At 45.7% G+C, this 15,160-nt stretch overlaps 1 protein-coding gene across 1 annotated transcript in view; it reads left to right on the top strand.

The window, feature by feature from the left end:
* Positions 1–15,160, top strand: part of ACSF2 (acyl-CoA synthetase family member 2) — a 99,873-nt gene that overhangs the window by 12,184 nt on the left and 72,529 nt on the right. The window contains exons 2-3 of the mRNA XM_066587831.1: positions 5,191–5,386; positions 13,857–13,985. Coding sequence (XP_066443928.1) covers positions 5,191–5,386; positions 13,857–13,985 — 325 coding nt within the window. The remainder of the gene's footprint in view (positions 1–5,190; positions 5,387–13,856; positions 13,986–15,160) is intronic.

Here is a 15,160-nt window from a genome sequence, read left to right on the forward strand (position 1 = left end):
TTATGCACATTACACGATGCCAATAGCCCATTGATTTCTATTGGGCCAATCACACTAGCTTTTTTTTTTTTTTTCTTTTTCTTCCGCATGTGTATTACTCACATGCAAAAAGCATACTCGCCAAGATAGTACATGGGGATTGTCGGCAAGTACGCATGCCATTGCATACTTGCGTGTAAGAGATTCGCTCACGGCATGCCGGCTCACACGGTTGTGAGCCCGGCCCCAGTCATTCCAGGGCGGTACTGTTGCAGGTTGGTCAGAGGACATGTGTGTTTGGTTTGCTGTGTGTTCCTATTGCTGGTGTGAATTGCAGCAATAAACCTATAATGCCCATGCCAATAAAACTCTTTACTGTAGCATGGTATATGTGAGGCGTCTTCATGAGCGATAAAGCTGGATAATAAAGAAGGGAAACATAAATGGCTCCGTGCTTTGGTATTTAAAGAAGGTCCTTAACGCCTTCCTGACCACATCAGGTAAATGTCACGAGCAGGCCCCCAGGAGACGAGTCTGCTCCATACCAGCTGCTATCAGCTGTTTGTCACGTTGGTAGTTGGCAAGATCCACGAAGTTATCTTCAGTCAGGGCAGTTAACTCTTTTTTAATGCCACATTCAAAACTAACCAATGCGTCTAAACAGCCAACTGGAGAAGGGGGCTGCCACCAGCAATCCATCGGACCCCCAGGACTCTATTGCTGGGTGCCAAAGGGTTAGCGTGGTAGTCAGAAGCGTAACTAGAAGCTTTTAGGTCGAGATGCAAATTCTGTAAAAAGGCCCCCTACATGCCATGTGACTTCCTATGTGATGAAGGAGCTTTTGTGCCCCCTAAGGCTTTAGGGCCCGGTAGCAACTGCTACTCCTGCAACACCTGTAGCTACATCCTTGGTGGTAGTTCAGACCCTGTTAAAAGTCCTCAGGGCTGCCATGTATTGATATATTCATGCTGGTACAATAAGACCTGAGTTATCTTTAACCTGCATCTAAATAGTTAACTGATCAAAGACAATGCAAGGCCATGAAAAATGAAGCTCCGGTCTAGTGGCAGTCGCTTCTGAGTCTGCTGACCTCTCCCCTAGGCATCTGCGCTGCTAACAGGATGGCGCATGCAGAGGCTGGAACGGAAGAGGTCAGCAGGCGCAGACCATTGCCATCGCCAGACCGGAGCTGCAGGCTGGGTCAGTTAGGCTGCCAGTTGGGTTGTTGCAAGGCTGGTGGGCAACATAAAATGAGGTGGCCAGCCGGAATCAACCCGCGTGCTTTGTGTTTGACATGTATGCTCTATAGTTTGGGCCGTTCGCAGTAAGCATTTTTATTCACAAGTCTATCAGCTGAAAAATGAGCTTTTACTCTCGGCCGACTGATTGTTGACACATTTATAAGGCTCGGTGACTGGGCAAACAAATGTTCCAGTGAACATACTCAGTTTATACAACGATCTTCAAGAACTCAAAGCACGGCTTGTTCAGCATCCAGTCGGCACATTTTGCCCATTACCCAACATCACCCCCCCCCCCCATCACAGTTGAACTGCTGTGACTTTTCTATTACTTGAACCGCCGTGGGGTCATTTTTGACTCTTATAGCTTTAAGCATTATTTGTAGGTTTATCCTCTGAGAAATAAATGCAAAATTTGGCTACTGATTTTGAAATCCCATTGATGCACAGGCGTCTTCTGGATGCAGCCCTCACAGAATACTTTGTCTATTTGATCTACAGCAATCGACTCCACATTTAGTGGTATTGTAGAATTTCCCCTTTACAGGCAGCTGCTTGGGATTTGTCCTAAACTCGCCATCTGGATACATTGTGCAAAGTATCAATACATGTTTGTATCTTTAGCCTTGATACATTGTCAGGGTTGAATACAGTGCCTGCGTCGTCTTCTTGAAAGCCATTGGAGCTTCTTTCTTTGCCGGATTCATTGTTCCCACCAAGCTTGGTTTTTTTGGACTGCAGCGTTGGTGCCTTATTCCCCTCAAACATATAAAGAAAATAAAGTTGGGGAAACATTCGAAAAGTTTCAAGTTTTCCTTCTTTGAAACAGAATCTGTATAAAATGGAATAAAAATGACTCCCTCCAGCTCAGTATAGACTTTATCTCTGATTATGTACGCTGTCACAGTTAATAACTCTGTTGCATATAAAATACGCTATTTTGGGGAAAATTCACAAAAGTTTCCGGACTGAAAATCTCATTGTTATCTTGTTGTAGTTCTTTGAACTGCCAAAGGAATCCTTAATGACTTCTACTGTGGTTCTAGTATTAGTTACAAAGTGATTAATGGCATTTCACTTGGATTATGTCAGTATGGGTCTGACCCTGGAGACACCCTTCGATCACCAGAGCCAACTACCTACTGATAGGTCATCAGTCCGCTGCTACTATGCCCATCCTCTGAAGTCTGGTGTAAATGGGAAAACCAAATACTGTATTAGTAGCGTTATAGTTGCGTTATTTCAGTGAACTACTCCTCGCTACTACATTCACTGGGAACCTAAAAATACACTGACACTTTCCAGAAATCCCCCATTGCCAGTACACAGCCCATCAGCAGCCCGCAGTGTATTGATATATTCTTAAGGCTCTGTTATATGTCTTATAAATCCAATATTTCTGTTCTGTCATCATGAAGCAAGGGGCCCACGCTGTTATTGGGGCCCTGCTAGGGGCAATAGGGATATTACCGGTGAGGCTAGGGTAGTTTCCTCTATTCTAGCAGGAGCCGCCATCTTGGGAGAAAGGCTCCTTTTTTCCCAGGACAGGACAACACGACTAGTGGCATAAGTACGACTCATGGGATGGCGCTTCATGTATATGGAGGTGGTCGCAGCTCTCCACCATAATGGGCAGCAGTCGTGGTGGGGGCCAGTGAATTCGCAGGCAAGTTGCAATAAATGGGAAAACTAGATTTATTGAGTGTTTTTTGTTCGGTATTTGGAAGCAAAAAGCTTCTTTAACACTAGAGTTCCGGACATACCAGCGAGTGTGTACCATGCCGTGGGGCCCACACTTGTATAGTGTCTTGTGCCGTAAAGTCTTTATCATCGGTATGAGGAACTCGGTACTCAGACAGTGCTGGGGCCAGAAAAACATAACTAGTTATGTTCATCTTTTAGCAGAACAGAGTTACTCTGAAGCCCATCAACTGTTTTCTACCTGGACACGCCTTGGGCAATGGCCTGCCTCATGGCCGATCCAGAGGTCTTGATACAAGAACCCACCAGTCGTCTGGATGCATCTGCACCCTTGCTCCGCTACTCTGCCCCTGCTTCTCCCAGGTTCCTGTTTCCTATTCTTCAGCCCACATGCCCACCACTGCCAATAAGAAAAAATCTTTACCTAAACTGGCCAGTAGGTGGCACCAAATAACTATTCTATGTATATACATTTCTCCTATTACATCTTGCCTGATGACATTACTTGAGAACACCGCATCAGATAAACTAAAGGCAAACTGTGCTTACACATGACAAACCACCACCCCTCTACAATAGGAGCAGAAAAATGGGATTCCCACTATGACTGATCCGTCACAGGTTGGACCCCAAAGGCATCTGATGAATTACATTGGCGTTGCATGCCGCACTGGTTTCCTGGCGAACACGATGGAATCTGTGATGAAGACTTTCTATGCCAAACCTGTTGATTTCATGAGCTGCTTTTTATTTCTTTCTTTAATTTAACCACAATCGGAATTATTTTTTAAAATGCACAGCGTAGTTTTTATTCGCTTGGGCCTCTAACACACTAATGGGTGTTTTTTTTTAAAGCAGTGTTGGACATGAAAAAAAACTGACGACATATGGACCCACACTACAAAGTTTTTTTTCTTTTTTCCCCGCACGCAGACAGGTGTCTGATGTGAGTTGTACCTCCGCCTCTCACACAAACATTTGCACACGAAATTTTGCAATATGCAGAAAATAGAACCCATTGATTTCAATGGGTTTGTGCACAAGAGTATATTGTGCGCTCACAAAACCTTTGATACCTGTCAGCCGAATGATCAGCTATTCCTCCCAACCTCGTAATCCATGTGTGGTCATGTATGTATGCCACTGCCTGACAGTTGGTTATATCCGCGGAGAACAAGAGGATTGGGCATGGAAATTCAACATGTCAAGGGAGAGTTGGGAGGCGCCCCTAAATGCCAGAAAGTCAGCTGGTCCCACAGAAAATAGCAATTTCAGCTGACTTCTTTCTAAAATTTATGCAGCTTTAAAAGGAACCTGTCATCCGGTTTGTGCTGCCCAAACTACGGGCAGCATGAGCCTGGCACAGATATGCCCATTGCTCCCAAGTAAGTATTCTGAAACCTTGCAGTGTTTCAGAATAAACACACAGAGCTCGCAGTCACAGAGACAGGCCGTGCCAATTCTCCCTGCCCGCAGCATGCTGACTTACAGCACTCGCCTTGTTGTCTATAGGGATCAAGCTGTGGGTCAAAAAGCTGCAGGCGGGAGAAGCTGGCGCTGCCGCCTCTGACTTGGATCTGCGTTCTGAGTCAATCTTTAAAGTGTATGTATTCTGAAATGCCCCGTATCAGAAGAACACCTACTCCGCGCATACCTGTCCTGGGTTCATGCTGCCTGTGTTCTGGGCAGTGATGGGTTCTCTTTAACCCCACATAAAATATACCTGCAGTTAAATGGTCATTCTGGTCAAAAGTCTGGTTTTGGGTTGTTTTTCGAATAACTGTAATAACGCCTGAATATCTTTCTTTGACCGGTGGTGCCCCCACAACCCTCTGACATTACTGCCTTCCTTCTACACAAGGCCAGACCCTTCCAGGTGCATCCAGGCTATAACCAACATTTCGGTTGTCGGCTCTGCATGTGGTAGAAGTTGTGTGTATATTAATAGAGAGGGCGTGATTGGCTGGCTCTTTCAGATGTTGAGGAAGTTATAGCATGGGGGTTATTTTCAGGCTCCTCGCGTCTGTCTGCAAAGCGTCTCCAGTGACCTTCTTTACCTTACAAAGAAAATAGTGTCTGTTAGTAAACCATCAGCAATTGCATTTTACTTCCACATCACTGGCAAGACCTCCAGTGCAAAAATGGTGCAAGCAACCGTCCATAGTGCCTGAAAGCCGATGGACTCAATACAACAGATGGGCATATATTATATAAAAATGTTCTATTGTTGCAAAGATCTCTTAATGATGACTTATTATTTTCTTCACAGCCGTTTGCTCAGAGATTCTCCTCCTGCAAAACCTGTCACTTCCATCAGTTATGTCCATGGAACGTCTGATACGCCACTTTCCAACAGGACTATGCAGCAGTGCCTGCTGGACACCACCCAGCGCATACCAGATGAAGAAGCTGTTGTAGATGTTCATACCGCTACACGGAAAACCTTCAGCCAACTGATTAAAGATGTATGTTGAGCGGAGACAGAAAACGTGCCGTGGAATGTATGATGGGTGTCTGAGACCAGGCTGGTTTTGGGTGGCAAACTGGGCAGCTGCATAGGAACCCCTATATGCTAGGGGACCCACCGAGGATGGAACACCTAGGAATGATGCAAATTTAACCATTGACCTCTTTAAAGGGGTTGTGCCACATTATAAAATCATCCCCTACCCACAGGACCCCCAGAGGTCAGATTCCAACCTACCCATTGGTGGGAATCTGACCCCTGGTACCCCCTACCAATCTTGAACTGGGGTCCTGAAGGTCCCCACATGAATGAAACATCAGTAGTGCATGTGCACCGACACTCTATTCTTTGCAATGGGAGAGTGGAAGATTGCCGAGCACTTACCAATTTCCAGCAATCCCATTGAAATAAAGGGAGCTGTAGTGTATTTGCAAGACCACCATTTCATTCATACCATCAGGATGCCAGTCCTTGAGATCGGTGGGGGTGCTAGCGGTTGGACCCCCAGTAATCATAAAGTTATCCCCTATTCTGTGTGTAGGGGATAACTTTTTTAACCCCTTTAATGCCTCGTCATAGTATGTAAATTTACCCCTTCACTGTCATAGACCACCAGGGGATTTATAATGAAACCTTTATCTACTTTGCACAAGCAGAGACTTTGAAATTACAAGAAAACCAAAGTACACATTTTCAGCAATGGGGTCCCTACTTTGCCTTTATGCCCATGGTTCTGCTTTATATATAACCAACTTTGGCAAGAGTGGAAGGTAATACGAAAAGTAGTTAAAAAGGTTGTCCTATGGAAAGAAGTCATAGGTTAGGGGATTACTATGTGCTTAGTAGGAGGCCAACAGCTTGTAGCCCCACTGATCACAAGAAAGTGATTACCAAAGGTCCCTCATTGAATGGAGCAGCAGTCAAGCAGGTACCGTATTGCTTCATGAACATCAATGAGACCTCTGAGAATAGTGAAGCGCTTGTTCTCGGCTATCTCTGGCAGTCCTCTTGAAATTGAGGGAATGGTAGTGCACATGCTTGCCTGCCTCTCCATTTGTCCGCGGGCCTTCAGGACACCCATTCTTGTGATCAGTGAGGGTCCTAGGAGTTGGACCCCACCAACTTATCTCTTCTGTGGATAGGGGCTAACTTCTTTTCATGGCTCAACCCCTGGTCTATATCTATGTATATAATATATGGCACTAGACTATAACCTTGATTGGGAATTTATGTTTACAGCATGTATATAGCTGTGCTAGACCTAAATTCTAGGTGTCCATATCTGATGTAGCTGTTTAGTTTAGTACCCTGCAATATCAGTTAAAGAGTAACTGCACTTTAAAGGTGCGGGGACCCCCACTGATCGCTGAAATGAAGGAGCTGCAGTATTTGCCTGAATGTCTTTGTTGCTTGCCAGCGCCTATTGGTGGCTGAAGATGGATGCATATGTTTCTATAAACCTCTATGCATCTACTTTCAACTACTGAGACTAGCTGAAAAGCAATGACTGCCGAATGGGTGCAGCGCTGCTGACCATTAACTTCCATCATCAGTGGCTCAGTACCTGGACTTCCCACTGTTTAAACATTTTTTTTGACATGTCAGAGCGACATGTCAAAACTTTTCTAAAGTGTAGTTACTCTTTAAACAAGGTTGTCCTCGTGTCAGCAGCAGCATTGAACTCCGTCCATTCAACTGCTTATTCTTGTCTAATCTCCACTTAGAGGAGCGCCAAGAAGAAGCAGAGTTTATCAAGTAGTGCATATAAAAAGAGCCGCTGTTATCATTCATAAATGTGTGCAGGAATATTCTTGGAACTTTTTCAGAACTGGTTCTGCCAGATAAAGCCGTGAACAGTCATTGAGGCTGCCTTTCCCCAACCTACAGTAGCTGCCAGCAGAGAGCAATAGATTGAATGCGTTTCTCCTATCACATATAAACCCAACAAGATCTAGCTGGTTTTCCGCTCACAAGGACTTTCACAGCGAACATAAGGCAGTAAACTGCCAGCTCTTATCTCCCTTCCCAGTTACCTTGCAAGTGTCTACATTGGAGTCTAAGGTGGAACTTTATTTTGTTTTAAATCAACCATCCAAACTTTTACCCCTCTTAAGGCCCATTTAGACGCAACGATTATCGCTCAAAAGATGTCTTTTGAGCGATAGTCGTTGTCATTTACAGCGCAAGATGATCGCTCAAACATTGAGCGATCACCTTGCACTCCGAGCGGGGGATGCGGAAGATGTCATCTTCATCCAGCTGTTCCCTGCTCGGAGCGCCCAGCTGTTATACAGCCCAGCGCTCCGAGCGTAGGATGCAGAAGACAAGCGGGGTGTCCCCGCTTGTCTTCTGCATCCAGCTGTTCTCTGCTCTGAGCGCCTGGCTGTTATACAGCCGAGCACCCGGAGCGGGGTATGGAGAACAGAGCTGGACCGCTCTGTTCTTCATACCCTGCCTGTTATCAGGGAGCGGGATACAGCTGAAACAATAGGATCAGGTGTATCCCGCTGTGAATCCCTGATAAGGCTCATCATTGTCTATTAGCATGCTGAAAGACAACGATGAGTGACTGCATAACGAAAACTGCACAATGTCAGTGCAGTTAGACCCAACGATTATCGCTCAAAAGACGGCTTTTGGGCGATAATTGTTGTGTCTAAATGGGCCTTTACACAAGACAATAATCTCATGATTCTCGTTTGTCTGAGCGAATGAGCTGGTGATGTCATCCGGGCTCGTGCATCCTGTTCAGACTGCAAGATTCTTATTAAGAATCACGCAGTTCTTGTTTGACATTCGTCATTCACACGGGCGTATGTGGGTTTTGGTCTGTGTATTCATGGTCTGAAACACGCCTATTTGGGGTGCATTTCAATCCTTCAAGCGCAAAACAAAAGGAGGACCGTTGTTTAAATTTACAATTGCGCAGTAAAGACGTATGTCCCTTTCACTTTTATGGCCTATTTCAGTCCATAATGCTGACCAATATAGGACCTGCTACGTTCTTCCTCACACTACTGAAAATCGCATGAAAAATACGCGTTTGTGAATAAACCTATCGAAATGCTTTCTATTCACTGTGCATTGCGTGTGAAAATGTTGCATGCGTTATACGCAGTGCATATGCGCTCGTGTGAATAAGGTTTGGTCATGTGCGTTTTTTGCATGCATATTTTAGTTGCATGTCCTATTTTCGTGCGTATTGGGGATGAAAATAGCATAAACTAAACATAATTGCCCATTGAAATCATGCTTGCGTGTTTTTCTTTTTTTTTCTGTATGCAAATATGCAGGGCATGTATGTGCAAGAAATGCAGTATAATACGCACACGCTCAAAAAAAAACACATTGTCCAAAGAAGTAGCGCAAATGTGCATGTAAATACGCTTAAACACACACGTGTAAATCCGGCCTTAAAGAGGACCTGTCAAGTGTTCGGACAAGAAGAAAGGGCTGCATACCTTTTTCAGATTTTCCATTCCCCGTTTGCTTGCAATGGCACCCTCTACTTACGGCGCCAACCGTGTATTATCAAGTAGGTGGTCTCTATTGCCTAGCGACATTGGCTGATGACATGTTTGACACTGTGCGGTGAAGACTGCCTACCTGTCACGGAACTGGGGTGCAGGTACTGGAAGTCCCTAAAAGCTACCCGCAACCCCTGTCCCTACCTACTTGCCCCCCTGGGCTAGGCCCCAGGGCGACAGTCCCTATACTCACTAGGGAAGCAGGGCAGGGGTCAGACTTACAAACAAACACAAAGGCAAGTCAGGAAGTCCGGGTCGGCAACAAGAGAATACGCAGTACCAGGGATCAGGCAGAGTCAGGTCCAAAAGCAGAGGGTCACAACGGGAAATCAGATGAGAACAATGCGGGTGTAGCCTGGAGACAAACATACACTGGCAATGCTGGAAGGAGAAAGGCACGTTTAAATGCTGTCAGAACTCCCGCCCCAGCAGCTGATTGGGGCGGGGAGCCACCCAGACCTAAGTCAGCGAGTGCAGAAAATGCTAATAAATGTCATGGCAACGGGGACGGCATCGCCGCATCCCCAGCGACCCGATTACCCAGGCGCCGCTCCCTGAGCACAGGAGCGTGCGACCGGAGCCAATGTCCGGGACCCCGGCTGCCAGGGGAGGTCACCAAGACCGGGGCTCCCCTGCGCCGCACCCGATCAGCTCGGGTGATAGGATCGGAGGTGCGGGCACGGAGACCCCGAGAGCAGGCGGTCCTGACACTACCTACCTAACAGTACACCAGTGTCGGGCTCTGTATGTAATGGAAGCCAATATGGGTAAGCAGAGAGATCTAATAAAGAGTGCCTTCACACGTTACTGATTTTGATGTGGATCTGTAGCAGATTTCATCCTTCCAATTGAAGGGGTGAAATCTGCTGCAAATCTGCACCAAAATCCGTAGTAAATCAGCGACATGGGAACGCACCAAAAATCAGCATTTGAGTCAGTTGGGATGTGGCTATAAAGGTATGCAACCCCTCCCATTTGTCAGAGCACCTCACCTGACATATGCTCTTTCCGCTATGGCCACATGGGATATTTAACCCTTTCCAATCTATTTTGTATCCTGGTTTTCCTAGGGGGCTTACTCTTATTGTCCTGGCGCTATCTGCTGGCTAAAGCCAGTACTGCATGAGGTGACACGTTGGATAGGCTCTGACAGCAGAGAGGCTGGCAATATACAGTAAGAGAACCCCGACGGACGTCTTCCAACATCGGAGCTGTACAGTCTTAAATCATAATGTCTTCAGAGGTCAGACAATGGATTGGAAAGGGTTAAGCAACAGATCACGGTTCATGTTCTGAATTGCAAAGGGTAAAATCTTTAGTGAAGATCTGCAATATAAATTCAATTTGAAATCTGTACTGCAGGTCAACTCACAACGCAGAAATATTTTCTTCTCCTGTGCTTTTACTGTAAACACTGTGACTTTGTGGAATGTGTGCAATTTTTTGCACCCAAAGTGGATGCACCCTTACATGACTGTGAGAAGGAAAGCGAGCTCTGGAGAAAAGCACTGAATGGATCAGACCTATTGGCATTTAAAAAAAAAAAAAAAAAGAACACTCACCTTTAACTTTTACGATAACTTCATTAAAATGTAGCATTTAGAGTATATGGAAGTCGTATGGCTATGTTTAAAAAATAAAACAAAATAAAAATAAAACTTTTTCTATACAGTACATCCTCATTTTACTCCTACGTTGAGACTTGGACTTTTTGGCATTTGAGTTGCATTGATTAACTACTTAGCAACCAAGCGCCATAATGACCAAGGCAAATTTTGAAAATCTGACATGTCACTTTAACATATCATAACTCTGTAAAATGTTTGCATATCCAAGTGATTCTGACATTGTTTTTTTGCCACATGTTGTACTTCATTTAGGTGGTAAAAAAAGACCACTAGAATTTGTGTATATTTATTAAAAGTGCCAAAATTGGGAAAAATTTTGAAAAAATTTCCATATTTTTTTCACATTTTTCCACTACAATATCTCAAATATGTGCAAACCTACTGTACAAATTTTTGATGAGTTATATGTTTTCATCTGTTTACTTTATTCTGGAAGTACATTAGAAAAACTTTGCAGGGTAAGAAAAAAAGACTATCCGCGCTCCAAGGGAATACAGGGCTTCGGTACAGGGAAACAATATCCTTCTTTATTAATATTCGTGAGCAACGCGTTTCGGTAGGAACAGCTTGAAAAAAGGTAGTGTTCCTACCGAAACGCGTTGCTCACGAATATTAATAAAGAAGGATATTGTTTCCCTGTACCGAAGCCCTGTATTCCCTTGGAGAGCGGATAGTCTTTTTTTCTTACCCTGCATACTCTGATCTAAGCCCCGGTTATCCGGTGGAGCTGATCTGAAACGGTCCTGCTGCTCTCCGAACAAGGTCGGATGGAACAAAAAGGCTTAACTATAAGCGAACGTGGATTATGGTGTCAGCGAGGTGCCTTGTGAAAGGTATCCTCGCTTGACACCAGGTGAGTTAACACTCATTTTCTGTTAATTTTGTTATAGTTATATAACATATTTTGAAAAAAAACATCAAGGCGCCTTCCCATAACACATTTGTATTAGAAAAACTTTAGTTTTTTGTTTTTTTTAAACCATTTGGGAGATGTACAAATTTAACATTAATTATCAATGTGTTTTCATACACCAAGTCAAGAATGCAAAGGCTCATAATGTCAGAATGATAGATACCACATTTTAAAACACACATCTTAATGTATTCACTGAGGGGTGTCATGAGTATTTTGACCCTACAGTTTTTCTTCGGCAGTTAATGCACTTTAGAGGAAAAAAGATAAAATTTTGCAAATATGTCATTTTAAAGACATATTTTTTTTCTGTAGAGTGCACATGAGAATGCGGATTTACACCCCAAAATGGATACCCCGATTTGTCCTGTTTAGAAACATACCCATTGTGGCCCCAATCATCTGTTGTATGCACAACGGGGCCCAAACCAAAAGAAGTAGCCGGTGGTTTTCAGAACAGACATTTTACTTGCAGGTGATTTAGGCCCCATCACCCACTTGTAGAGCCAAAACGATGAGGAACTCCCACAAATGACCCCATTTTGAAAACTAGACCCCTTAATAAATTCATCTAGGGGTGTACTGCGTATTTTGACCTGACCGAGAACTGCTCCCTGCGGCCCTCGGTCACTGCTCCAGGATTTTGGCTACCTTTTAGTAGTCAGGAGCAAGGAGACTTTAATATTTCCGGGCCCTCCCCAGCTTCTACACTTGCGTCCGCCATCTTGCTGACAGACGCATGCGCCGGAGTTGGAGAAAGGTCCGCAGATAAGGATCTTAAGTAAGTAATTTCACCTCCCCCTCATGGATCGGATGTGTGACAGGAGGTGAAACTTGTGATCGCTGTTATCCATTGCATAATAGCGATCACGTGACAAGGGACCACATACCATGGCCCCCGGTAAAATCTCCAGGCTGCGAGAGATTTTTAAATAACCCCGGCAATCCTCGGCTTTTGTGCATGCGTCTGCCATTTTGGCGACAGGTACATGTGCAGAAGCCGGGGGAAGGTCCATGGATAAATCTGAGGGCCTTAGGGCTTATTCAGGCGTGCGAATATCAGCCGGGTTTTCATGCCCGGCCGATATACGCTGTCCCCCTCTGCAGGGGGAGTAGGCGGGCCAGTTCGGGAGCAGTGCACTGAGCTCCCGCCCCCTCTCCGCCCCTTGACACTGTTTGCAATGGGAGAGGCGGGGCAGAGCTACATTCTGCCCCATCCCTCCCATTGCAAATAGTGGAGAGGAGGCAGGAGCTTAGTGCACTGCTCCCGGCCTGCCACCACCCCCTGCAGAGAGGGACAGCGTATATCAGCCGGGCGTGAAAACCTGGTCGGTATACGCACGTCTGAATGATCTGTGAGGTAGGATGAAACCTAAACTTTTAAAACTTTTTTTGCACTTTACATGATCGCCGTTCATTGGATAACAGTGATCATATGACCGGGGACCACATACCACGGTCCTCGGTAACCTCTCCCGGCTACTTATTCTAGCCAGGTGCAGGAAGATTTTCCCGGGCTCCCAAGCCTTCTGCGCATGGGCCCGAAATTGTGCGTCTGGCGTGCACGCGTAGAAGACAGCGTCAGGTCCTGGAAGGACCAGAACGCTACAGGACATCGCAGAGGTGAGTACTTGCAGCTCCCCTCATGGATCCAACCTGTGAGGGGAGCTGAAACTTTAACTTTCTTTGACTTTTATTTACTTTTATGGGATCGCCGTTATCCATTGGGTAATGGTGATTGCATGACCGGGGGTCTCCTTTCCCGGGCCCCACATGACGGCTTCAGTCTGTTAGCTACTTCTGTCAGCTGATAGCAGGGAGCTGTCATGTCCACAGCCTCCACAGCTTTAATCCCCAGGGGCGAGCGTGTTTTTACGGCCCTGGGGATTAAAGCCCAGCAATCCATGATGTAAAAACAGATATGGGCCATAACTAAGGGGTTAATAAAACTATTGTTTAATGGTTTTATGCGATCACCTAGAATACAGTTGGTTGTTTTATTATGGCTGATTGCCATGTGGCTATATAGTTTACAGTACTTCTGTAAAGGTATCTTTACACGAGCCGACAGTCTCCCAAATCATGGTTGAAATAATGTGAGGTTTTTTTAGGTAAAAAAATCTGTCCGCCCTCATACACATGGCACCCGACGGGGCACAGAGTTGTCCCCAGTCATTCTATTTCACAGATCGACTGCTGAGCGACTTCTCGCTCCATCTTTGAGTGACTCATGTTTATGGAGGTGGGCAGCCAGAACCATCCCCGGCCCGCTCCCCCTCCATTCACTTGACCAACTATCGACAGTCGCACCATGTAAATTAACCGCAAACCACTGACTACCGGGGTGAGATGGATTTGTAGATGGATATAAAGACATCACTGACTGTTTTCTCTTTCCAGGTAGAGACCCTTGCCGCGGGACTCTTGGCTCTTGGCTTGAAGAGAGGAGAACGTGTGGGGATGTGGGGGCCAAATTCTTATGAGTGGGTTGTCATGCAGTATGCAGCAGCTCAGGCCGGACTTATTTTGGTAAGACAAAGTTGTGTTTTTGCATCTCGTGTAACTTTTAATGTAGACTTGCTAATAAACTCTTAGGCCCCCTATCCACGGCAGTGTATTTGCCGGTGAAGCATGCCGGCCGACGCTTTCCATAGCATTGCTATGGAAAGCACCGGCCCCTGTCCATGAGCGGAAAATCATTGCGATTCTCCGCTCACGGCTGGCAATTCGCAGCATGCTGTGTATTGCCCCAATTCTGCCCGGCTAGCCTATCTATCAGATAGGGCTGACCGGCGGAGATTCAGCGGCAGCTCCTGCTCCCACGGCGGAAATCAGCCGCGGGACTTTGCATCGCCCGTGGACAGCTGGCCCTAGCCCGCTACACTTAAAGGAGTTTTCAGCTTTAAAAATTGTTCCAGCAACAACGGTCTTGTGGTCCCCGACTGGTCTGTGCTTCCATTCCTGCAGGAATATCATACCACTTGATCATTGCTGCAGAAATGTCACTGTGTAGCATGTCACCATTGTGACCAGTGACTGGATGCATGTTCACGTCTCTATGTAGTGGCCCAAAACACTTTTCTGGCCCCTCCATAATTGTCATACATGTCATGTCTTTTATGTGGATGCACTGTGCAGTGTCTAGTCTTCTGTTATGTGTATTGCACAGCTGCAGCGTGTGAGAGGTTAATGTCTGAAAGTGGCTGGGATATGTCTGGAAAAGTATCAATATCTGTCTAGTCATGTGATGTCTGTACCCTATAAATGTGAGTGAGTGGGGTGTGGTGCAGGAGTCCATAATCTTCAACGGGTAAGAGGAGTAAAAGTGCCGGCCACATGGGGGTGCCTTCAACCCTCATGTGGTGAAGAGAATGGAGGCTGAAGAAAGGTATCGTGATGTCCGTGTCCCAGGAATCTTGAGTGAGAGTTGAGTGGAGAAAAGAGTCCGCCGTGCAGTGATCCAATCCTCAATCAAGTGAGTGTCTGTGGAGTGTTCCTACCCCCATCCTCCTTCGGAGTGTTCCCCATCCAGGAGCGGTACCTTACAGATAATGTGGACTGTAGGACCGGTGTCATCCTGTGTCTCCTCTCTGACCTCCAGTCTTCTGTCCTGCCTGCACTGTTGTGTAATAATCTGTAGACTGTCAAGGTACAAGTAAATGTTTCTGGTCATTGTCTGTTCCCAGTAACTGAGGTACTAAAGT

The sequence above is a fragment of the Eleutherodactylus coqui genome, chromosome 13 (genome assembly GCF_035609145.1).
Source record: "Eleutherodactylus coqui strain aEleCoq1 chromosome 13, aEleCoq1.hap1, whole genome shotgun sequence".
Lineage (NCBI taxonomy): Eukaryota > Metazoa > Chordata > Amphibia > Anura > Eleutherodactylidae > Eleutherodactylus > Eleutherodactylus coqui.